Below are 22,461 nucleotides of genomic sequence, written 5' to 3'. Positions count from 1 at the left end.
CTCCCTGCGTTAACTGGGGGTTGGCTAAGCTCATGGCTTTCCTGGCTCCCCCATCACCCACGCGGGAGGGACGACCCCCACCCCAGCTTCACATGTCCCCAGGAAACTGCTACCCAAAGCTCACAGCCTCGTGTCGGCAGCTTCTCGTCGGCCAGGGCTACTCTCGTGACACTGAGTTGAGCAGCCACCTCTGAGGCACAGGGGTCCCCCCCAGCCCTCGGACCCCACATCAACCCCGAACAACCCTGTGGGCAGTGAGGCAAGCCTGTCCCACCCCCACCGCCCCACAGGTATGAACCCCCCGTGGGCCAGAACCTCCCTGTTTGACTTTCTTGCTGGGTCCCCACTGCCTCAGCCTGACACCCAGGGGTGGCCAGGAGCTGCCACTGACCAAAGACCCCTGGTTTCTGGCCCTGTCTCTCCCTCCCAGTGCCTGGGCCAGAGCTCACCCGGTCCCCCAGGGCCGAGCCCCACAGGGGACGCCAGGCCTCTGACCCGCCGACTGAGACGCTCCGCCGAAGGCAGCTCAGGGAGGCGTGCGGCGGACACTTTCTCCTCCGCAAGTCCAGTGTGGGCCCGCCCTGGGACCCCGAGCTGGGCATCTCCTACGGACCTGCCCCGGCGGAAGGCAGGGGATGTGCGGGGCCTCAGGGAGCTGACCCAGCACAGACGCCCATGGCAGGTGGGGGCTGACAGCTCCTCTGAGTGGGAGGCACGGCCATGCCCCACTGCCCACACCACGGCCACTCCAGTAATGCCACGGTGCGAGCGAGTTTGTCCAAGACGCAACGGCTGAGCACTCAGGGCCCCGTGTCGCTGCCCCACAAAGCTCGCGGCAGGACCCCGATCGCCCAGGGCCTGACTGCGTGGGGCGGGCACAACCGGTCGTCACAGAGCAGCACTGGGCGCCCAGCCCGGCCAGGCCTGCCATCGGGGAGGCCGGTCACCAGAGCAGGACCATCGTCACTGCATCACTGTGCCCCAGGGGGCACCTCTTACCTTCAAAGGCAGGGGCGAGGGGCGTGGCCTCCAGGCTGGGGGCCAGGCGGCTGACAGTCAGGTCGCTCTCCGTGCCCCCACGCGCGTTCAGCATGCAGGTGTACACGGTGGAGCCTGGCGGGAGGAGGACCCGGTCTGTGCTGTGCTCGGCACGAGCCCACACACGTGCAAGAACGTCTGGAGAACCACGTGGCAGGGAGCCCCGGACCCCGAGGCTCGGCGATGCTACCACACCTGAGTGGCCTACAAGGGGGGGGGGCAGGCCCCCCTGCGCTGTCATCCCCCAGGAGGGTCAGCATGAAGGGAAGCTGTACCATCCAAGGCCTGGGCGTTGGTGGGGGGTGGCCAGGGGCAGGGCCATGGGCTGGGGGAGCCCAGGAGTGACAGGGTCAGCTGCCACCTGGTTCCAGTGCCCAGGGCTGTGCCCACAGAGTCCTGCCAGGTGCTGAGCGGGGCAGGAGCATGACCCAGGCCAACCTCCTACCTGGGGGGCGGCTGACGTCGGCGGAGAACAGCCAGTCGGCGGCCTTTCGGGCGTCCGAGCCCACCAGGTAGAACTTGCCGAAGTAGGACATGTTGAAGACGGCCGCAGCGCCCCTGCAGGCCAGGCATTCCTGCTTGATCTGCAAGGGTGCGGGGTGCGTGCTGGGGGCTCCGGGGAGGGCGCCCGGGGAGCTTGGGCTGCGGGGGTTCTCTGCGGCTGAGCCTCCCCTGCGTCCCTCCTGGCTCAGAAACCCTGTGGCAATCCCTTCAAGCACAGGGGACACGCCCAGGCCGTGTCTTCCTTGGCTGTCAACCAGAGCAACACTTTCTAAAGGACCAAAACCAGACGGAGTCTCTCCTGCAACCACCGTGGAACCCCAACAGAAATCTAGCAGGAGGACGTTGGGAAACCCTCAAACAGGTGAAGTGGAACAACACATCCCCAAATCGCCAAGAGACCACGGGAAATCCCGAGGGGAATTAGGGAGCCGGCGAGGTGAGTGACAGTAAGCACAGGACGTGTGAAAGCACGTGGGGGTGGCCTTGGCGCCCGTGGACAACGACACTCGAGAAGATGACCGCTCGGAGCCGGGCCCCAGCCTTCCGCTTCGAGAGGCCGGGAAGGAAGAGCAAGGTAAACCCAACGCAAGCAGAGGAGGGAAATGAGAGATGGGGAAATGTGTGTGACAACGCCCAGCAGCTGGTCGTGACAAGGACCCGGAGGGAAGGAGTCGCTCAGCCGGGTGACGTGAGTGTGCAAGAACCCACAGCCGCCACGGTCTTGACAGGGATGTCCCCGCAGGCTGAGCAGTGAGACTGGGCCCCGGCCCTGCCCCCGCCGTGTGGCACGGCTCGGGGGCGAGGGCAGTCCTAGGCAGGCCATTCAAAGGAGGATTCAAAGGCACCCGGACCAGAGAAGAAGTAAAACGGCCCCTAGGTGCAGATGACGTGATATTACATCTAGAAAATCCCAACAAACCCACTGAAAACCGAGCAGAACTCACAAAACGCTCCGCCAAGCCTGCAGGGTACCAGGCCGATATATAACGACACACAGAAACCACTGTATTTTCACACACTAGCAACGGACAGTCAAACATGAACTTAGCCCTGGCTGGGGTGGCTCAGCGGACTGAGCACCAGCCTGCAAACCAAAGGGTCACAGGTTCCATTCCCAGTCAGGGCACACACCTGGATTTTGGGCCAGGTCCCCAGTAGGAGGCACCCAAGAGGCAACTATACACTGATGTTTCTCTCCTTCTCTTTCTCCTACCCTACCCCCTCTGTAAAACTAAACACATAAAATCTTTAAAAAGATTACCTTAAAAAAATAGATTTCAGCCCTGGCTGGTGTAGCTCAGTGGACTGAGTGCGGGCTATGAACCAATGGGTCGCTGGTTCGATTCCCAGTCAGGGCATATTCCTGGGTTGTGGGCCAGGTCCCCAGTGGGGGCCATGTGAGAGGCAACCACGCACTGATGTTTCTCTAACTCTCTTTCTCCTTCCCTTCCCCTCTTTCTAAATATAAATAAATAAAATCTTTAAAAAAATAGATTTCATGTGTTTATTCCCGAGAGCTGGTGGTTTGACAGCGCCCACCGGGTCTGTAGACACACACCCCTTTACGTGGCTGCCGCCACCACGGCGCCTCCACCTGCACTGCTGGGCCTCAACCAAAAGCAAGCCGCTGCCTGGGCTGTCTGCCGTCCGCCAGGCCTGGGAGGTCGCCGGCGCTGAGTGCGAGTGGGCCCGTGCGGTGGTGTGTGGGCCACACGCAGCCGGGGGGCCAAGCTGGCACCCCCTCCGAGCTCCCGTGCCCTCGAGGGCAGGACAGCCGCAAGCCTCAGAGGCCTCGGGTGCAGAGGCACCAGACGAGGTCTTAGTTTGTCCCCAGGAGGTGCAGTGGGGACGTGCATGCCTCCTGCTCCACTGCGGAAGGGCCCCTCCGAGGATTAGACGAGACTTCCCCGTGGACGCCGGCTTTGGGGTTCCCACCCTGCGAGGCAGCTGCAGAACTGTGAGGGTCTCCGCAAAACCAAGTGTGGTGCTTGTTCAAAAGCACTGAGGGTCTCCAGGGGCAACCCCCGGGCACTAAAGCCAGCCCAGGGCATGGTGGGCCGGGCCCTGGGTGTCTGCACAGGTCGGCGCCCAGGACGCTGGCCTTGCTGCCCGGCCCTCAGGCACTGAGACAGACCCTGCCAGTGTGCTTCCCCCTGGGCTCTGGGGACCCTGGGCTGGGGCCTTGGCCCCACACGCACACGGAGGCACGAGTGGGGCGTCAGCCACGTCTGCAGTCAGCCACCGTCACACTGACAGCGATGCTCCATTTCGTCATTGCTTCACAAAGTGGCAAAGACGCCGGCACTGTGCTTTTACAAAAGCTGCTCGTCAGCACCCCCGTGTGGTGCGGACTTGGGGGGAAGGCCTGGCCCCCAGTACCCCGTCACCTCCACCCCAACAGGAGTGGGGAGCCAGGCTCCCGGGCGCGGGGCCCTGTCGGACCAGCCTCACCTGCCCACAGGTGGAGCGTGAGGGGCAGCGGAGCGGCCCCAGACCACGGACCCACCTCGGCTGAGCCGGCTCTGCTCAACGGGAGGGCCTGCTATGCAGGGGCCGTGGGGAGCCCATCCACGAGAGGCCATGGAAGGAGGAGGGCCTCCTTCACAAAAGCTTGCATAGCCCCCAGGACAGCTCCCAGTGTGGACGGACAGACAGACAGAGGCTCAGGGAGGCGAAGGCCCCGGCCGGCGCTGCACAGCCAGACCCCAGCTTAAGTAGCGAGGTGGCCCTCGAGCCTAAGGGCTGGCTGAGTCTCGGTGCAGAGGAAGGGGGCCACGCGGGACAGGAAAATGTCACCCCATCTGTCCTAGGAACGGAGTCGGCCCCAAAGGGGGGACGGGGACAACCAGCAGAGGATTCCACTACCTACCACGTCATGGTGGGGCGGGAAGTCGAAGGTGTGGTCGCCCTGCAGCAGCCGGTGGTAGGTGTAGTCCTGGTGCGCCTGCTGCCCGTAGGCCCCATAGTAGTCATAGTGTAGGACCTGGGGGAGGAGGGGCGCCGTCGGTGAGGGCCCCCACCCTGTGCCCTCCTAACTGCCCGACAGGGACAAGGCTCGGGGGCACCGAAGGCTGGTCACCAAGGCTGCCAGCCCGCCGGTGTGTTGTGGAGACAAGCGGTGGTGGTGGTGGGTTCGGGCCAGAACCAGGGGCACGAATGGCACCTTGGGCACCGTGCTGCTGGCCGGTGGGTCTCGGAGGGGTCTCAGAGGGGCCTCGGGGATGAGGCAGAAATTAGGCGGCCTCATGGGGTGGAGGCTGGGGCGGGTCGTCCCCATGCCCAGACCTCAGGGCCTCTGTCACTCCACACCAAGGCAGCGGGGAGGCCCAGGGCTTGGGGATGAAGGAGTGGATGGCCCAGCGCCATGCCCAAGGCGGTCCCCATGGTGATCCAGGATGAGGTCTGCTCTGGGCCAGGCCCTCTCCTGAGGAGGGGGGTCCTTTCTACAGGTGCGGAAACTGAGGCACAGAGAGACGGAAAGTTGTCCCAGGTCACGGTGAGTACAGGCCAGAGCTTGGCACCACCCCAGGGGGCGGGGGTCCCCAGAGGCTGGTTCCTCAGCCACCACCTGTCCTAACCTTTCGGGTCCAGCCCATACTGGCGGAGCCTCCCCTCCTCCCACTCATTCTTTGGGCTACCACAGAAGCATAGGAGCCAGCCCACCAGCCAGGCCCAGTCTCTCCTCCTTTTCACAGATGAGCTAAGTGAGAAGTTTGGACTCAATCTGGGGTCTTCAAGCCCGGGCCCCTGGGGGGGGGGCCCATTAACCAGGCCCCTGCAGGGAGTTGGTCTTCGGCCCAGCCAGGTTCTGCTCCCCAGGCCCCTGCAGCCTCAGAGGGGCACCCCAGCCAAGGCAGCCTGGCCAGGGGTTAGAGGTTTGGGGGTCATCTAGTCACCTAGCGCCCTGGACTCCCAGGATGGCTCCAGGTGGGAGCCTGTCCATCTTCAGTCTGAGGGTGTGTCCCTGGTTCCACTCCAACGTCCTCTCCTCACCCAAGGACTCTCGGGGGAGAGGGACGCCCCGGGACACACCAACCAGCTGGAAGGCAGGCGGCCCTGCAGGGTGCTGCCCTGGCCATCCTCCCCACCCGCCCTGTCCCAGCAGCCTGGCCTCCGCCTCAAGGGGCAGCTGCTCCACCTGCTGGTCTCAGAGAGCCCTGTCCCCTGCACTCTCCCAGGTGACCTTCCCCCAGTGGTTCGCACCTAGGGGCCCTGGGTCTCCACAGACTAACAGGAGAGGGACGGTGCCCGGTGAGGCCCTGGGACTCTGCGCAGAGGCCATCCCGGGGCTCTGGCTCCCGGCTCCCTGGCGGTGGCCGGGCACATGCCTTGGGACCTGGGCTGCTGGGGGAACAGAAATGGGTTGGGCCTGGAGAAGGTCTGGCAGAACACACCCACAGGGAAGCGATTTAAGTTCCTTCAAATCAGGATCAAAAATGGTCCCCTGGTCAGGCTGAAAGTGTCGCATCGCCTGCCCCTGAGGACCAGCCCCAGGGGCCCAGAGCAGGGGCTCTGACTCCCGTCTCTGGGGCCTGGGACCCAGGGGGGCCCGGATGCTGTGAAGTCCCAGCTCATGGAGGAACGCACAGAAGGCCCCCTGGTCTGCTCGGTCCTCCCACTCGCAAACAAGCATCGGCAGCTGCCAAAAATAGAGGTGCGGACTTGCGAGAAGCCACTCTAACTTCTGCAGCCTGCGGGGGTCAAGGGCACTGCCCTCGGTGGAGGAGCAGAAGCTGCCCCAGGCGCCCATTTGGACCCCGAAGGCCTGGCCCCTGTGGGCGCCAACATCCATGGGGAGCTCCGCAGAGGGGGCCCTGAAATCAGGGCAGGCGGGCGGTGGGTCAGGCTGCACTGGTGGCAGGAACAGCAGGACCCACAGCCCCTCTGGCAGGGGTCCAGCGAGGGCGGGTGAGGGCACGGGTGTGGGGGTGGGCGTGGGGGTGGAGGCGCTCACCGGAGCCGGGCCTCCTGGGTGGAACCATCCCGGCCGCTCCCAGCCGTGCCGTTCCTGGAACACGCAGCCCCGCGCCAGGAGCTCCTGGGAGGGAGAGCAAGCGCCCTTCGTACCAGGTCAGGCGCCCCGTGGGGGGTGGGCAGCCCCCAAGTCCCCCACTTCATACCCGGCCGAGCAGACAGCAAGGAGGTCCTCACTCCCAGAGCCAGGCCCCCCTAGCTATCCCATCCCCGCCAAACCCCAGCCTCTGGAACCACTTCCTGCTACAGACTGAACTGCTGACCCACAAACCCCCATGTGGAAGCCCCAAGCCCAGCGCGGGTGTGTTTGGAGATGAGGCCTCTGAGGAGGGGGCTGGGGCGCAACAGTGGGCCCTGACCCTTGCGGGACACACCACGGCTCTCCGCCCACCGGGCACTGACGGGTCAGGGGGTGGCCACGCAAAGGCCAGGAGGAGGAGCCAGAGGCCGGTGCCTCGCTCGGGGCCTCTGGCCTGTGTGACCATGGGCAGTGGGTTTCTGCCACTGAAGCCCCACCTGTGGCGTTTAGTTTGGTGGCCCAGCAACCCCACTGCCAGGTGTCACAGGCAGGAATGACCCCAGCCACTGGAAGAGAGGGCAGGCACGGAGCAGGAGCACATCTGGGGCGGGGCGCCTACACCCCGCCCTCCGCCCTCCACGCCCCGCCCTCCGCCCTCCACGCCCCGCCCTCCGCCCTCCACGCCCCGCCCTCCGCCCTCCACGCCCCGCCCTCCGCCCTCCACGCCCCGCCCACTGCCCTGCCACGCCCCGCCCACCCTCGACGCCCACGACGGTTCCCTAGGTGCCTGCTCTGAGCACCTTCTGTTAGAAGCACCTGGAAACGCACGAACTACGGCGTCTCCAACGGCCCCGAAAGTGGGGCCCCACGCGCGCTCAGTCACCCTAATACCTCCCGCCCCCCGAAAGTGGCAGGTGCAGAGCAGGCACCTCATGCAGGGGGTCCCGCCGCATGTTGCGCCCTGCCAGGGGCTCGTCATGGGGGAAGACGACGGAGTAGTTCTTGGCGTAGGACTCGTGGCTGCGCTCTCGGACCCAGCGGCGGTGGTCGGTGAGCGAGTGAGGAAAGCGCCTGTCGAGATGGAGGAGTCGGTCACCGCGTGGGGCCTGATGGGGAAGGGTGGGCCGGGACCGGGAACACAGGGCAAAACCAGACCCTCGGTCCCTCCACCAGAACCCTGCCGGGGGCTCGGGTATCAGGAGGCACTCCCAGCTCTCCATTCGCTTGTGGCGGGGCCTCGGGCACCAGGGACCTTGGTGAGCCCCACCTCCTCACTTCGACCCTCCCCCCAACACAGCCTCTCCGCGGAGGGGCACAGCTGCTGCGGGCTGGCTCGTCCATCTGGACTCTCCGCTCAAGAATGCCTGGCTCCAGCCCTGCACACTTGCAAATAACCCTGCTCCCAGCTCGGCACCGAGGCCAGTGGCCGTACCGCCCCCCCCCCCCGCCCCCCCGCCCCGGCCCCCCTTGCCACTCCATCTGCACCGTGGAGGGCCGGGTCCGGCTGCTGGTCCTGGAGCTGTCTGGCCTGCGGGGCAAGGCAGGGGAACTGGAGACCATGCAAACTCGCAACAGCCTCCCTCCCTTTCTTCCCTTGCCGCCACCTCTTCCAAGAAGCCCTCCGGATTTCAGGGGAAGACTCCTTTCTAAATAGCCCTGGCTCTGGTGCCCACCACACCACGTCCGTGGGCGGCCGGTGAGGAGCCACCACCCGGCCAGCAACGTCTGGCCATGTGCACTTGCCTGATGTCGTAGCCGTACATGTCCTTCTCCGGGCGTCCATGGACGATCCAGTGGGCCAGCTCCTGCCCACAGCCGCCGCCCAGCATCATCCCTGCCGGGAGTGCAGCCACAGCCTGTGATCGGCCCCAGGGCTCCCCACCCAGGAGCTGCACCCCTCGGTCCGCACGGGCAGCACCGCTCCCGGAGCCCGGGCCCCACGCCAGGGGCTGCCTGCCTTCCAACCAGACCTCACCCACCCCTGCAGGCCTCCTGGGCCCGGGGCCCCTTGTGCCACTGGTAGGAACTTGAGCTCGAGCAGAGGCCACAGGACAACATGGGGGGAGGCGGGGGGCTTCCGCCACACTCACCTGCGCTATTGAAGCCACAGCCCAGGAAGAAGCCTCGGAGCCCAGGCGCCTCCCCCATCAGCGGCTTGTGGTCCGGGGTGAAGGACTCTAGGCGGGAGGGAGGGGCTGCAGCAGCTGGGTGGGGTCTCCCGAGAGGCAGGGCTCTGCAGGTGCCTCCGTCCACCAGACCCTCCTCATCCTCACCCCTGGCACTTCTTCCAGGAAGCCTCCCTGGTTGTTCCTGCCACAGCCCCCTGAGCGCCTCCATGTTTGCTGCCAGAGCTGGTCCTGCCTCACGCGGCCGATTAGCCTCCTGGCTGTCAACATTCTTCTGCTGACAAGGGGCCTTTCCCCGAGCCCCCCACCGGGCAGCACGCAGCCCCCCGCCACCGCACCATCTCCCTGCTGGGTCACTGCCAGGCACTCTTGCCCGCTCGACCCTGAGCACCAAGTGGGCAGGGACTGGGCTTTGCTTGGTGCAGTGTCCAGGGCCCAGCTCAGGGCCCAGCACACAGTAGGGACCTGGCAAATGTGCACTGAGTGAATGGATAACCCTCAGTTCTTTGGGAAAGGGGACCAAGACCCCCGCTGCGGGGCTGCCTCAGGCAGGGGCCAGGGCAGGAAGGGAGAGGGCCCTCCTCGAAAAGCACAAAGGGCTGGGCTGGGCGGGCACAGTCCTGGGGCCCAGCCCCGCTCCACCCCTTCCTCGCTGTGGGACCCTGGACAAGTCACTTCGTCTCTGCGCCTTAGCTCCCTTGTCTGGAAAATCGGCATTGAGGTAAGTGCCTCCCGGGGCTGTGAGGCCATCTAACTCCAGAGGGTCCCAGCCCACCCAGGGGTGCCCAGGGCCCCGCCTGGGAGTCCGCTCTGGCCCATAGCAGCCCCACTCCAAGGGGGGGGCTGACGAGGGCGAGGGAGACAGAGCAAGTGTGCACGGAGTGAAAAGGGAGCCTCGGGTGAGAAGACACTGGAACGAGGGGCCTCGAAGGGCTGTGGGGCTGGTGGTCCTCAGTGGGGCAGCAGGCAGCCCCACCCCCGGGGGATGGACGCAGGCTCAGCCCGGTCCCCCATGAGAGGACAATGGACCTGGGACCCCGGGTCAGGGCTGCCCGGCTCCAGCCCCTGCTCCCTGCGGTGACCGAGGTCAGACCTGGGGAGGGGAGGGCAGCATCCATGTTGAAGGAGGCCCAGCCTTGGGGGGCCTCGGGGGGCTCCCAGAGAGCAGGAAAGGGAGCCCCATGGGGGCAGAAACGGGGCAGGGTGGCTGCAGGGGAGGGTGAGCTTCCTGGGCAGGCGGGTTAGGGGGCAGCTTGGGGGGGCAGGGGGGCTCTGAGGAGGGAGCAGAGGTGAGGCTGCGCCCCCGGCCCCGGGAGGACCCAGGGAGCTCTCTGGGAGCCGCTGTGTCCCCAGGCCTCGGGCTGGCAGGCAGGAAGTTGCAAAGCACCCGAGTGACTATGCGGGGACGGCGAGCAGGAGCCCATTTCCAGGGACCAGGGTCTCTCGAATGTTTAGCATGTGACTCGAGACTGAGTCACACAGAGAGAGACGCAGGCTGCATGGGTACCGAGACCTCAGCTCCAACCTTGCAGCCCTGGAAAGGAGCTCTGCCTGACCGCCCCCAACTTCCCCGAAGTCGGGGCCTGGGGCTTCCCTGCTCTGTCCCCGAGGCCAGAGGCCCCGACTGCTCCTGGGCTCCTGGCAAGGAGCACCACTGACCCCCCAGATGCTCCCTCGCAGCCGAGAAACCAGCCGGGGTGTCCTCCCCCGCCTCCCCAGGCGAGCCTCGTGGGAACCTCGACTCCCGGTCTAATTAAACTGAGCCGGCTCCCTGGGTTATCAGTGCCTGGGGGCCGGTGTCAGGCCTGTGTCTCTCACTGCCAGCCCCCGGAGGCTGAGCTGGGCGGCGGGTGAGTCGTGGGCCTGGCACTCAGGACGTGGCCACGCTGCCCCCTGCAGGCGGGCCCGGCCAGCCCTCTGCCTCTCACCCAAGGCCTGCTTAGGCCCTGGAGGGATTAAAGCAGCCCAGGCCAGCGGCCGGCAGACGCCCCTGCACAGAGTGGAGAGGGCTGGACGCCCGGGGGCTGCAGTTGCAGCATCAGGCCCCTACCCCTCTCCCGTCCTGTCTCCCCTCACTCCCTGCGTGGCCTGGGACACCGCTTTGCCCCCAGGGGTCTGGCTGTCCAAGTCTGCTCAGGGACCTACAGCCGACTGTGGGCCCAGGCCTGGCCCTGCTCCTGAGAGTGGCTTCTCCTTTCAGCCCCGTCCTGCGAGGCAGCTCTCTGTCACCCACGTCACGGGGACTTGCAGCCTCATTCACAGTCCCGTCTGGGCAGCGCCATCTGCCCCCAGGCCTCTCTGCAAGGCCCCGTGATGGGGAAGCTCGCCCGGACCCCTCTGCTCACGGCCTTCGGGGCCCCTCAGACAACCCGCTCCGCGCCTTCACTGGCCCCGCCTGGGGTCCCTTCGCTCCCTGGGCCACCCCAGGACAGCCCTGTCCCAGGCCACAGAGTCGGGGGCGGTCACTTCTCCCTGCGGGGCTGTGAGTTGCCGGGACAGGGCTGCAAGAGGTTTATCTCGAATTCCGGAGTCCGGCCTGGCAGGCGGCCTGCAGGGGCCCGGGCTGGTGGCCTTGGGCGAGCTCTTCAGCTCTGTGGGTCTGTGTCCCTGGCCTGCAGTCCCGGACGTGCTCTGTGGGCCCTCTGGGGACCTGGGGACCTGGCACTCTGCACCCCAGTTCTGTCTCTGCTCCGGGCCCTCAGCTCAGCTCTCCCCGAGGCAGATGGCAGGGCCGGGTCGGGGGTCGGGGGTCGGGGGTCAGGGCCCACCCACATTCTGAGGGGTGAGGCTGACTGCCCTAGGTCCCAGACAGCCAGGTAGAACGTTCTGGAAAGCAGGCAGAGCGGGGACTGGTCTGGACTGTGGTCCCCAGTCCTGCGAGCAGGGTTCTCGCTCAGCCCAATTCACACATGAACACATCGAGGCCCAGGGACGAGTCACGCAGAGGTCAGGAGCCGGGCCTGGGGTGTCAGGAGGTGCTCACACTTGGGGACGGGGGCGGAAGCCTGGCCAAGCTTAGGTCTCTGGCCTGCAGAGAAGAGTGGAGCGATGCCCCCCCCCCGCAGAGCCACTGGAAGGAGGTGATGAGAAAGCACAGGGACACCCAGGCTCCGCCCCCAGGCCAGCCCACTCACCGGGGCCACAGACGGTGGACTTGATTCCCGTCCTCTCCAGCACGGGGACCCGGTTGATGGCGCCCTCAATATGCTGGGTGAAAACGTCCCAATCCAGGTCGAAGAGGCCGAAAGCAAACTTGTCCGACACCTTGGCGGGGATGTGGGGTGGGGTGAAGACGTGCCCTGTGACGCCACCCACAGGAGTAGCAGGTATCCGTGGTCTGTCCCCCACTCACCGACCCTGCAGAGGGGCCTGTCTGCTCCCCCCACCCAGCCCCACCTGGGGGCCCTGCCTCCCTGCCCTCCCTCACCCCATTCTCCTAAGTCAGGTTGCGTCTCCGCTTGCCCTTGAGCTTCCTGTGGATCCGCAAGCTCCTCTGTGGTCTGCAAAGCCCTACATGAGCCAGCCCATGTTGCCCACCGGCCCACAGCCACACTGGCCTGCTTTTAACCTTGGAGATGGGCGAGCTTGGCCTCGGGCCTTCACCTCCACTTGGGCAGCTCCTTGCCCGCCTTGTTCTTTGCAGGGCCCTGCTCAGTGAGACCTCTTCCTCAAGCCCTCTTACTTCTTTGCTTATTGTATGTCTTCCCACCAAAATAAAAGCATGCTGGGGCAGGGACTTTTATCTTAGTTTCCCTGTTTCCCCAGAAGGTAAAAACAGGACCTGGTCCACATTGGTCATTTGTTTTTTTGGTGTGTGGACTAAACACATGAATGTAACAGTGAGGGCGGCCCACACATGCTCGAGGTGGCCGAGGGGCCATGGGGTCTGCACTCAAGTCCAGAAGCTGCCAGGGGCGCAGCCCAGGCCTGGGGAGACGCCGCTGCGGCCGCAGTTCGAGCCGGGCAGGGCAGAGTGGTAGGCTGATGGACAGGGGACTGCAACGTTCTTCAAAAGCCGCCCTTTTTCAGTTTTACCCCCTCCAGCCGCGGGCACTCTGAGGTGAGCCCTCCGATTGGAGGTGGCCCATATGCCAGGCCCTCCGGGGGTCGCCGCAGAGTGGGGCCGGGGGGCCTGCGGTTTCTCAGGGGCAGTGAGGAGCTTCGGGAGGGGCTCCCCACACTGAGCCACAGCATCGACCCCTCACCGACTCCCTGTGCCCCTCACCTCCTCCCAGAAGATGGGGTTCGTCTCGTAGCCGCCCACGGACAGGGCGTCACCCTGGAGGCGAAGGTAGACAGACGCGTCATGGTCACGGACGTTGGGCATGTTCTGGAAGGCAGAGTGGAGGGCCTTGGGGTGAGCCCAGGCTGGGAAGGGGCCCGGCACCTCCCCCAGGGGGCCTGCCAGGCTCATCCCTGTTGTAGGGCCCTGAGGACAGAGAGGACCTAGGGCCTCGGGGCACAGAGCGGACAGAGCAGCACCAGGCAAGTCTCTCCTTCCCCAAACCCAATAAAAACAGCAGCAAAGACACGAAGAGGAGGAGGAATGTAGGGCAAGGGGGGCATATAACCCACCGAGAGAAGAGAGCAGGAGAGGCCAGCAACACGGGGTCAGGCAGAATGTGTGTATGAGTGTGACAGACTGTAGGTGTGTGCCCGGGTGTGAACAGGAAAATGGGTGAGGGTCCTTTCCAAGCAGCTGGGCCCGGGCCCCCTGTGTCCCGACCCGGGCAGCCGAGGGCCCAGCCCGGCCCTGAGGGAGGTCCGACCGAGGTCCGGCTGTGGACTCGGGACCCTCAGAGGCTGCAGGCCGGGGACAGTGAGGGGTGAGTGCCCCCTTCCCACACAGTAGAGTGGGGACTATTTCGCGGAGACACCGGGTGGCCAGCAGAAGGCCCCAGGGGTGGAGACTGGGGGCCCTCAGCAAGGAAGAGGGCTCTCCCCACCACCCCCGCAAAGACCCCTCCTGTTCTCCTGTGGACCTGAGAGGAGGGAGACTTCAGAGGCAGGAGAGGCACAGTCCCACACCAAGGAAGGCATCTTTCGTGACACGGGGTCATCAGACCGAAAATTCAACAGAAGGGTCAGGTGGGGCCGGGACCACCTTCCAGATATTTGCCCCCCCCAAAATACGGGAATCAGGAAGTCGGTCCCAAAGGGGCAACATCCGCCTTCCAGGGGCCCAGAAAGAGAAAACGGGGTCAAAGGAGACGTCAGCACAATCGTCCGAGACAATTTCTCAGGCTGAAACTCGCAGGTCTGAGCATCCGAGGGCCCAGGAGGGCCCGACCAGCCCTGTGAACGGGCCAGGCCTGCGCCGAGGCCACATTGGGCTGGACCCAGGGGACTGCCAGGCGAACAGGCGCGTCCTCAACGAAGAAACAGCAACTCCGCAGGCCAGCGACCGGGCACCCTCGGAGCTCTGAGAGACGACGTTAAACGCAGAGCCCTGGACCCAGACAACCCCTCAGCCCAGTGTAGGGAGGGAATACAGATGCTTTGATTCATTCACGACACAAAAGCATTTCCTTCTTCTCAGGGGGCACCGGAGAGCCTGTCATGAATTCAGGGAGCAGCGGAAGGGGAGTGAGAAGGCCCCGGGGGGACCGCTGGGGTGACGCCGAGGGCTCCGTCCAAAACAGAGAGGGTGGGAAGGCGCGGGCGGAGTTCTCCGGGGGAGGGACCAGCACTGGCAGACTCCATGATTTCGCCGGGTGTGCCAGTGTGCAGAGTACATGGCTGATAGGCGTTTGGCGGGAAATGGCAACAGTTACGAAGGCCACCGCAAAACCCANGGGGAGTGAGAAGGCCCCGGGGGGACCGCTGGGGTGACGCCGAGGGCTCCGTCCAAAACAGAGAGGGTGGGAAGGCGCGGGCGGAGTTCTCCGGGGGAGGGACCAGCACTGGCAGACTCCGTGATTTCGCCGGGTGTGCCAGTGTGCAGAGTACATGGCTGATAGGCGTTTGGCGGGAAATGGCAACAGTTACGAAGGCCACCGCAAAACCCACGAAACACTAGTCAACCAGATCCGGGGCCCTGGGGAAAGGATTACGGACCGACCCAGTGGGACGGTTTACCCCCGGAAGGCAAGGTTGGTTGAAAAAGGGCACGTGGACGGGGGGCAGCCCCCCCAGGCCGCTGCAGCACTGGAAGGAGAACCTGTGCACAGCATGGGGGGACCGTTGTGGGGGGCACAGGGGCACTCGGGACCTGGGCCCTTCGGGAACAGGGAGGGCGACTGGGCGTGACCTCCACGGTCTTTAAAGCCTTACAGACCAAGTGCAAAGCCAGCCGGGCTCCAGAAAGCAGGGCAGTGGGGACACCTGGTGGCCAGGGCAGCCACTGACTTTCTTCCAGCAGATTGTGTCCCTGTCTCCCTGTGACCAAAGGAAGCCAGGCTGGTCCAGGGTGGGGTCAAGGCCCCCAGGCCCCCTTTTGCCAGGGCTGACCCTAACCCAGGGTAGTGTCACCTCCCACTGTCCCCACCCCCAGACCCTCTGACCCCTCTGATCGGCCTGCCAGAGCTGGCTGCCACGCTCCGGGCTCTCCCCCACCTCATCCCTCTCGGCCACCTCCAGGTGGCCTCCACAGGAGCGTCCGCTACCCACAGACGGGGGTCCCAGCGGCCCCGCAGAGCCCCGGTCGGCCTGTGTTGGACCTGCCTGTTCACTAGCCTGGGCCTTCCGCCCTGGGACGAGGCCTCAGCCCCTCGGTTGTAGCCCCAGCTTCCCCACTAGAGCCTGGGACACTGGGCTCATGCCACCAGCATTGGGTGGAGGGGGACAAGGGGGACCGTGAGATGGAATGGTAGGTGACTGGGTGGAGGAGGAACACGTGGGTACATGGATGAAGGGACGGACAGACAACTGGACAGATAAACAGATGAATAACTGGGTGGAGAGATGGATAGCCCTCGAGGGAGGAGGGACGGACAGAAGCACGGACGGTTGAAAGGACGGATAGACAGACGGCCAGAGGGAAAGGAATGGAGGGAGGGAAAGAGGAATGCCCATGACAAGGGGACAGGAAGCCACCAGCCACCACTGCAGGAGAGGGAGAGGAGAGGCCTGGGAGGTCAGGGGGGGCTCTGAGGCTGGAATCGGGGCATACTTGGGGGCCCTCGGGCATTGGCTGCCCTGGATCGCCTGCCCAACGCCCAGACGTGGGACAAGCTGGGCCACCTGCAGGGGCAGGGCTGCCTAGGCGCCCTGGAGGAGCTGTGCCCAAGGGCCCAGCAGTCAGCGCCACCATCTACAGCTCTGCCTCCCCGCTGGGGCCCCACACCATCCAGAACACCCCGTGTCCTGCGCCCATTTCACTGCGCAGGAGACTGAGGCTCCAGGTGCCAATGGAGCCCACGTGGGTCACCCTGGTGTAAGTGCCGAGGCCCCTGCGCCCCCCACAGCCGACGAGAGCCCGGGGCTGCTGCTTGCCTGGATGCCCTCGATGCGCTCGGTGACGACGTAGGCGTGGTGCATGGCCACCAGCGGGACCTTGACTCCAGCCATCCGGCCCACAGAGCCTGCCCACACTCCTGTGGGCACAGTAGGACAGCTCAGCCCTGTGGGCACCTCTGGGCAGCCCGCCAGGGGTGGGGGGCACAGGCACCTCCCAGGCCTGAGCCCCGGCCACCGCAGGGAGGGGCAGGGCTGGGAGCACCAGCATGGCCGCTCAGGGGCCAGCAGCGCGCACACCCACCTGCGCAGTTGACCACGCAGGGCGTCTGGACCGAGCCGTGCTGGGTCTCCACGGCCGCCACCCGCCGTACCCCGAAGTCGTCCGTCCGCACTTGGATGCCCGTCACGGGGCAGTTCTCGATGACCTGCGGTGAGACCGGCTGCTTCCAAAGCCACACGGGGCTCTCACCACCCCCATCCCAGTGGGCCCTGGAGCCCTGCTTCCGACGGGCCACTGCCAGCGACAGGGGGCCACCCCAGCCCTGGGGACTAAACCCACACTCCTCTACTCGGAGAACTGGTCCCCACACCCGGCGGTTCGTTTCTGTAGTGTGACATGAAGAACAGGCTCGTCTGACTAATTGCTGCCTGCAGGCCACCGCCCGGCGCAATGGCAGGGAGCATCCGTGTGCCCACAGTATGACCCCTGCCCAGGAAGTGTCCTTGGGTTGAAATGACACATGGTCCCCTCAGGGGGGGTGTCCGTCCTCTTCTGCTCATGTCCCTTTCCTAATGTTGTTTTCCGAAATGTGTGTGCACTTGAGATGAAAGAAGATAAAAGCAATTCGGCAACATTGAGAGAGACGTCCTTTGTCCTTCAGGGCTGGGACCTCGGGGGAGGAGGGGGCATGGACCCCGACTTGCTGCCCTCACAGGAGCGAGCAGCCGGCTCAGAGAGGCCCCAAGGCCACCCAGCAGTGAGAAGGGCCCCCGGTGTCCTGCCTTCAGCTCCTGGCAGCGGGGGACCCAGGGCCAGGGCTGTGGGTACCTGTGCCCCTCGGGCACTGGCGGCCCGGGCGAGGGTGCTGCAGGTGCCAGCGGGGTCCATGGTGCCATCGTGCGGCACGTACAGGGTCCCATACAGGTCATCCACGTTCATCAGCGGGTACAGTGCCTTGGTCTCCGCCGGGCTCAGCACATGGGACTCCACACCGTAGGCCTTGCCCAGCTAGGGGACGCAGGGGACAGTGACTCAGCCTTCGGGGAGCAGGCCTCTTCTGGCCCCAGTCTCCCCCGCCTGGGCCACAAGGTCCAGCTCTGGCCCTCCCCCCTCCAGGAGGCCTCAGCCGAAGCCCATGCCCCAGCAGCCCCTGTGAGCACCAGGCATGATGACAGCAAACGCGCGTGAGAGGCCTCCCCAGACTCCCCGACTCGGTGCCCTGTGCTCTGCAACGTGGCCCGTTCTACGGGGGAGGAGACCGAGGCTCGCGAAGCAGAGGCCCTCCTCCCAGGCCGCACCAGCAGCAAGCGGAGGGCGGGGATTAGCACCCAGAAGCGTGAGGCTCCGCCCCACGCCGCGCTGCCCCGCCCTCCCTGCAGGGGGCGCACCCACCGACATGAGCCTCTTGTACTCATCCAGACGCTGCCTGTTGGACGCGATGAACAGGCCCCCGTTCTGGATCCAGCCGGTGTGCAGGCCGGTCTCCGCCGGCAGGTCCTGGCTCACCACGCGCCGCGTGTGGGCCAGCAGCTCCACCTCCACGTCGCTGGGCCGCAGCTGCCACAGCAGGCCTGGCGGGGAGGAGCGGCACCGTCTGCCCCAGCGTCGGGGTGCCGGGCCCTCTCCCCCAGGCCAGGGGCCCCGGGGACCAGGCAGCCCCAGGCGCCTGGGTCTTTCCCTGCAGCCTGGGCAGCCCCGAGATGTCGGTGAACAGCAGGTGAGGGGTCAAGGCCAGGCAGCGGGCAGCTCAGAGGGCGACAATATCGGAGGCTCCGTTCCTCCAGCACCTGCTGCGGGCAGTGCCCGGGCCGCACAGCCACAGGGACACGGCCGCGGGGACACGGCCACGGGGACACGGCTGCCCTCTGAGGTAGGCAGGAGGACGACTTCGCCCAGAGCCGGCCGTCCCCCACAAGGCCACTGCCCTCGGACCAGAGCCGCGGGAGCGGGAGGCTGGGAGGGGCTGTGTGACCGATGGGGGGCAGCGGGGGGCAGAGGCAGTCACCTCCTGGGACCCGAGCCGCCTGAGCGCTTCCCAACCCCAGGTCCAGTGACCTAGTGCCTGGGGCATGACATTGGCCAAATCGGGTGTGTTTATCCCACGGACTCTGGTGGACTTGACCCAGGGTTAGGGCAGAAGGTCGGGTGCCCTAGGCACAAGCACACAGTAGGTGCTTAATTCACGCCCACAGGTGAGTCAGAAGGAAGAGAATCCGAGACACACCCGGTGGTCCTGGAGGAGTCCAGTGTGCGCCCGCCCGCCCTCCCGCCCCGACGGCCTCTCCCTGTGCGTCGTCGCTCCTGTGCGCCCCGCCAGGGACCCTGTGGCAGGCGGGGAGGGGGCGCCGCTTCGCTCTTTGAATGGACAGCTGGCTCCCAGCTCTGTCTCAGCTTCGACCTCCAGGGTCCTGGGGAGGCGTCTGTTCCCCCTCCCACCACAGCTGCGGAGACGTAGGGACAAGCAGCCCCGCTCTGCCCACGCGCAGAATGGCCCCGGTTTTCTCTGCTCAGCTGCCCCCAGCCGCTGTGGCTGCGGGTTCAGACCTGGCCCCGCCCCCGCCCCCGCCTGCAGCCCCGCCCCCGCTGAGTCTGCCCCGCCCTCTCCGCGGCCCCGCCCTACCTGCCGTGTGCCAGGTGGTCCCGGAGGTCAGGCGCTCCCGCTCCAGCAGCACGGCCCCGCTCACGCCCAGTTTGGCCAGGTGGTACAGGGTCTGGCAGCCCAAGCTGCCTCCGCCGATGACCACCACGCTGGCCGTGCTGGGCAGGGGCCGGCTTGGGCCTTGGGCCTCCGCCGAGGGGCCCGGAGCCTCCTTCAGGGTCCGCTCGTAGGGCACGCTCTTCTCAGTGGTAGGGCTGGCCCCACCGGTCAGGGCCCGCGGCCCCAGGCCCAGCGCGGGGCTCGGACGCGGGCAGGAGGCGGCTGCACGCAGAGCTCGGCTCAGCGAGGCCATGGGGACCCCAGGTGGCATCAGCAGAGGGAGCTGGGGAGAGAGTCGGGGCTGACAGGGGTGGGGACAGGACGCCTTGGGGGCTGGGCCGAGTGAGAGCCCAGGGGACTGTGCCCCCCCAGCCTTCCTCCTGCCACCCCACGGCCTGCGTGGGCTCGTGCCCTCGGTCAGTGCGTGCCCCCTGAGGGCCTTGTACACACCCAGCCTGGCTGGGCCCAGGGAGACTCTGGTGGGGGACAGAAGGTCCTGGTCAGCCCAGGGGGTGGAGGAGGGGCAGGGCTGTGACGGTGCTGGAGAGCTCTGTGGGGTGTCAGGGCCCCAGGGGGTGGTGGGGAGGAGGAGCCAAAATGAGACCCGGGGAAGTGGGGTGCCCGGTGAAAAAGGGCAGGGAGGACTGGAGGGGACCTGAGAACAGAGAAGCCAGAGGGGCAACTGTTGGGGGGGGTGGAGAGTGGAGGGACCTGTCCCCATGGCCTCAAGATGCTTCCTGAGGGCAGGGACCCAGGGGACCACAGGTATGGGGCTGCGGGTGGTGGTGGGACAGGGGACATGGAGACAGGTGGGGGCCACCAGAGGAGACAGTAGCAATAACCTAGGGGAGGAGGCCAGAGTTGGGGGCTGTGGGGAGGGGCTGGGGGTGTCACCTCAACATACAGGAGGGTGGGAGGAGGGGGGCGGGGATCACATGGCACGTGGCAGCGGCTCTGACACAGGGACACACCCGGCCCTCCTGCCCGGATCCTACACGACCCCTTGGGAACCCACCTCAACCCAGACAGAAGGTGGTCCTGCACCGCCTCCTCACTGTCCTCCCCACAGACTTCAGGGCTCACCTGAATCCTTCCTCTTCCAGGAAGCCCTCCCAGACTTCCCGAGCAAGAAAAATCTCACAATTAGAAGAATGTGACCAGGAGCCCATCTTCTCCAGACAGAAGGTGCTGGAGAGGTGTCACCTTGGGGGTGGGACTTGCCCACCATGGGGACAAAGGATGCCTCTGAGGGGGTCTTCTGGGCCCCCTGGGATGAGCAGGGAAAGCCTGAGGGGTTTGGCTGTGAGCCAAGGTGTGGAGGTGGCCTCGCTCCTGCAGGTGGCCTGGGCACGGGGAGGCGCGCCCCCCACCCCCCCGCTAGTGTCCGAACTCACCTTTGGTCCTTGATGTTCCTCAGCCTCCTAGGACCCCCAAGAGACGCGTCCTACCTGTGGAAAGCTGGCCTCCCGTAGGTACAGAGAAGGCTGTCCCGGCCCATAGCCCCGCCCAGCACCCTCACCCGCCTCCTGCCTGGCCTCCGGCCCTGGGTGGTGCCCTGTGCTGGGCCTGCCCACCGCCCAGTGCGGGATCTCCGCCTGGGGTGGGCGGGCTGGGCAGCCCAAGTCCCTCCGCCTTCTAGAGGCAGCTGCTTCAACATTAACCTGCTCTCCCGCTTCCTCCAACCCTCTCCCAACCCTGGGTCGAACACGTGTCCTGTTTGCCAGGGGGGAGGGTGCAGACCGCCCAGGGCTTGGGGTCACATGGATGGCTGGGGGCTGGCGCTGCCACCTGGCTTAGCTGTGAGGCGGGCCTGGAGGAGGCCTTCTCGCTGCAGGATGGGGTGGAGGGGTAGATCAGGGAGAGGACCAGGCATGAACCCCGCCCAGGGCCGCCCCACAGTGACCTGGGGCCCCGCCCACCCAACCGAGTGGTTGGGGCGGCCTGAAGCTCAGGGGCGGTCCCAATCCGGCTCCCCAAGGGGAGGGCGGGGCCCTGCCTCTGTCCTGAGCAGTTTACCTGGGCGGCAGGCAGCAGCACCTCTCTGCCCCAGAGGCCTGTCTGTGCCTGGCCTGGTGGCTTCTGTGGTGCTGTCCCCTCCTTGCTTCCTTCAGAGCTCCAGCCGGAACTGGGCTGCCCCCGCCCCGCCCACCGCCAGGGACACGCCGCCCACACTGCCAGCTGGGGCAGCAGCCAAGCAGGCAGCTCCCAGGCGGGCGGCGAGCAGGCTGTGAACCCTGAGGCCCCATCCACTGCCCTCAGGGACCGGGCTGGTGGCCTCACCTCCTCACCCCTGAAACAGGGGTCACAGGGCTGCTGCCTGGGGGTGAACCAAGCACCCCTGCCTGCCCATATGCACTTGTGCCCCCAGACTCGGCCCCACAGGTGGGCAGAAAGGGCGGGTGAGCCCCCAGAGCCTCCGCACGGACCTGCCCGCCCAGCCCGAGCCTCCTGGGACGCCTGCCTGCACCCAACGGTCGGGGCCCTGGGGCCCAAGAGGGACGCCGGCCCCTCGGGAAAGTAGAGGGGAAACTGCAGTCTGCCTCTGGGCCTGGGGCGCGCTGTCCCTGCGGAGTAGAGAGGGCACCCTGAGGGGCTCCAGGAGACCAGCACCGGTGCTCTGGGCGCAGAGTCTGGGCAGGTGCTGGGGTCAGATAGGGGCCCTGCCCGGAAACGGGGCTCCCATCAGGGCTGGGTGACCGCAGGGTGACGCCGGCGGCTGCGGCGAAGACAGTCTGACAGATAACTGGGCTCTGCCGGGCGGCCGGCGCGGCCTGGTTGCTGCGGCCTGGCTGGCTCGTCTGTTCTCTACATTTAGGGAGTCCCAGCTGTGGACAGAGCGCAGCCCGGCGTCCCGGAGGCAGCTGAGACCCAGCCCTGCTGTCATGGGGCTCCAGGCCCCGGAGGAAGATGTGGCTGATGTGCTTGGGGCCGCTCCTGAGTAAATGGTCCTTCTTCCTCACAGGAAACCCAGGAGGGCATCTGGGAGGAGGTGGCCTGGGCTCTGGCCTGACCCTGTGCTGCCGCCATTCTCTGTCCTCACCATGGGGACAGCCCATCACTCAATCCCCTGGCTCCCCTAGAGGACAGGTGGCTTCCCCAGCACGAGGCTTTCTTGGGGCGCCTCAGGGGGCCTTGGGGGTCCAGGTGGAAAGGACACCTGGTCTCTCTGGGAGGGCTGGGCCTGGTGGCCCCACGGCCTGAGGCAGGGCTGCACTGGACAGGGTCGGAGAGGGAGAGGGAGGAGCGTGGCCACGTCCCCCTGAGAATTTCTGGCACGGGACCCACGGATGAGCAACGTTCCAGGCATAGCAGCCCCAGGGTGGCAGCCGGGTCGGCGCTGACCGCTCTGGGCCTTGCAAAATCCTCACCAGCCACACGGGCAGCAGCGGCCCCTGGACTTTGGACAAGGGTTGGCGGCTGCAGGGCCAGGCCCGGCACAGTCAGCTGGGTCATTGACCGGCCCTGCTCAAGTCTGGGAGAGGCG

At 66.2% G+C, this 22,461-nt stretch overlaps 1 protein-coding gene and 1 long non-coding RNA gene across 8 annotated transcripts in view; one reads left to right on the top strand and one right to left on the bottom strand.

Moving 5' to 3' along the window:
* The window catches only part of SARDH (sarcosine dehydrogenase), a 32,612-nt gene extending 11,543 nt beyond the window's left edge, over nt 1–21,069 (bottom strand). The window contains exons 1-15 of one of the 7 annotated variants that reach the window (XM_037036496.1): nt 21,004–21,069; nt 18,900–19,266; nt 17,672–17,850; nt 17,108–17,287; nt 16,361–16,484; nt 16,096–16,196; nt 12,887–12,991; nt 11,796–11,925; nt 8,626–8,712; nt 8,279–8,369; nt 7,465–7,606; nt 6,497–6,580; nt 4,412–4,525; nt 1,484–1,622; nt 1,000–1,113 (exon numbers count right to left, since the gene is read on the bottom strand). In XM_037036496.1, the coding sequence (XP_036892391.1) occupies nt 1,000–1,113; nt 1,484–1,622; nt 4,412–4,525; nt 6,497–6,580; nt 7,465–7,606; nt 8,279–8,369; nt 8,626–8,712; nt 11,796–11,925; nt 12,887–12,991; nt 16,096–16,196; nt 16,361–16,484; nt 17,108–17,287; nt 17,672–17,850; nt 18,900–19,248 (1,939 nt within the window). In that variant the 5' untranslated portion in view covers nt 19,249–19,266; nt 21,004–21,069. Of the gene's footprint in view, nt 1–999; nt 1,114–1,483; nt 1,623–4,411; nt 4,526–6,496; nt 6,581–7,464; nt 7,607–8,278; nt 8,370–8,625; nt 8,713–11,795; nt 11,926–12,886; nt 12,992–16,095; nt 16,197–16,360; nt 16,485–17,107; nt 17,288–17,671; nt 17,851–18,899; nt 19,279–20,060; nt 20,352–20,371; nt 20,642–21,003 lie in introns of those variants that run through there. The other 6 variants (XM_037036497.1, XM_037036495.1, XM_037036499.1 and 3 more) reach the window with 6 other exon arrangements.
* On the top strand, nt 20,367–21,069 carry LOC118980109 (uncharacterized). The gene is made up of 3 exons (XR_005065049.1): nt 20,367–20,427; nt 20,930–20,934; nt 21,005–21,069. It is a non-coding gene; the product is annotated as an uncharacterized LOC118980109 (long non-coding RNA).
* Nucleotides 21,070–22,461: the final 1,392 nt, after the last annotated feature.

The sequence above is a fragment of the Sturnira hondurensis genome, unplaced genomic scaffold (genome assembly GCF_014824575.4).
Source record: "Sturnira hondurensis isolate 20B ecotype Veracruz unplaced genomic scaffold, ASM1482457v3 Scaffold0022908, whole genome shotgun sequence".
NCBI lineage: Eukaryota > Metazoa > Chordata > Mammalia > Chiroptera > Phyllostomidae > Sturnira > Sturnira hondurensis.
Note: the sequence above shows the minus strand (reverse complement) of the source record. Positions and strands in the feature narration are given on the sequence as shown.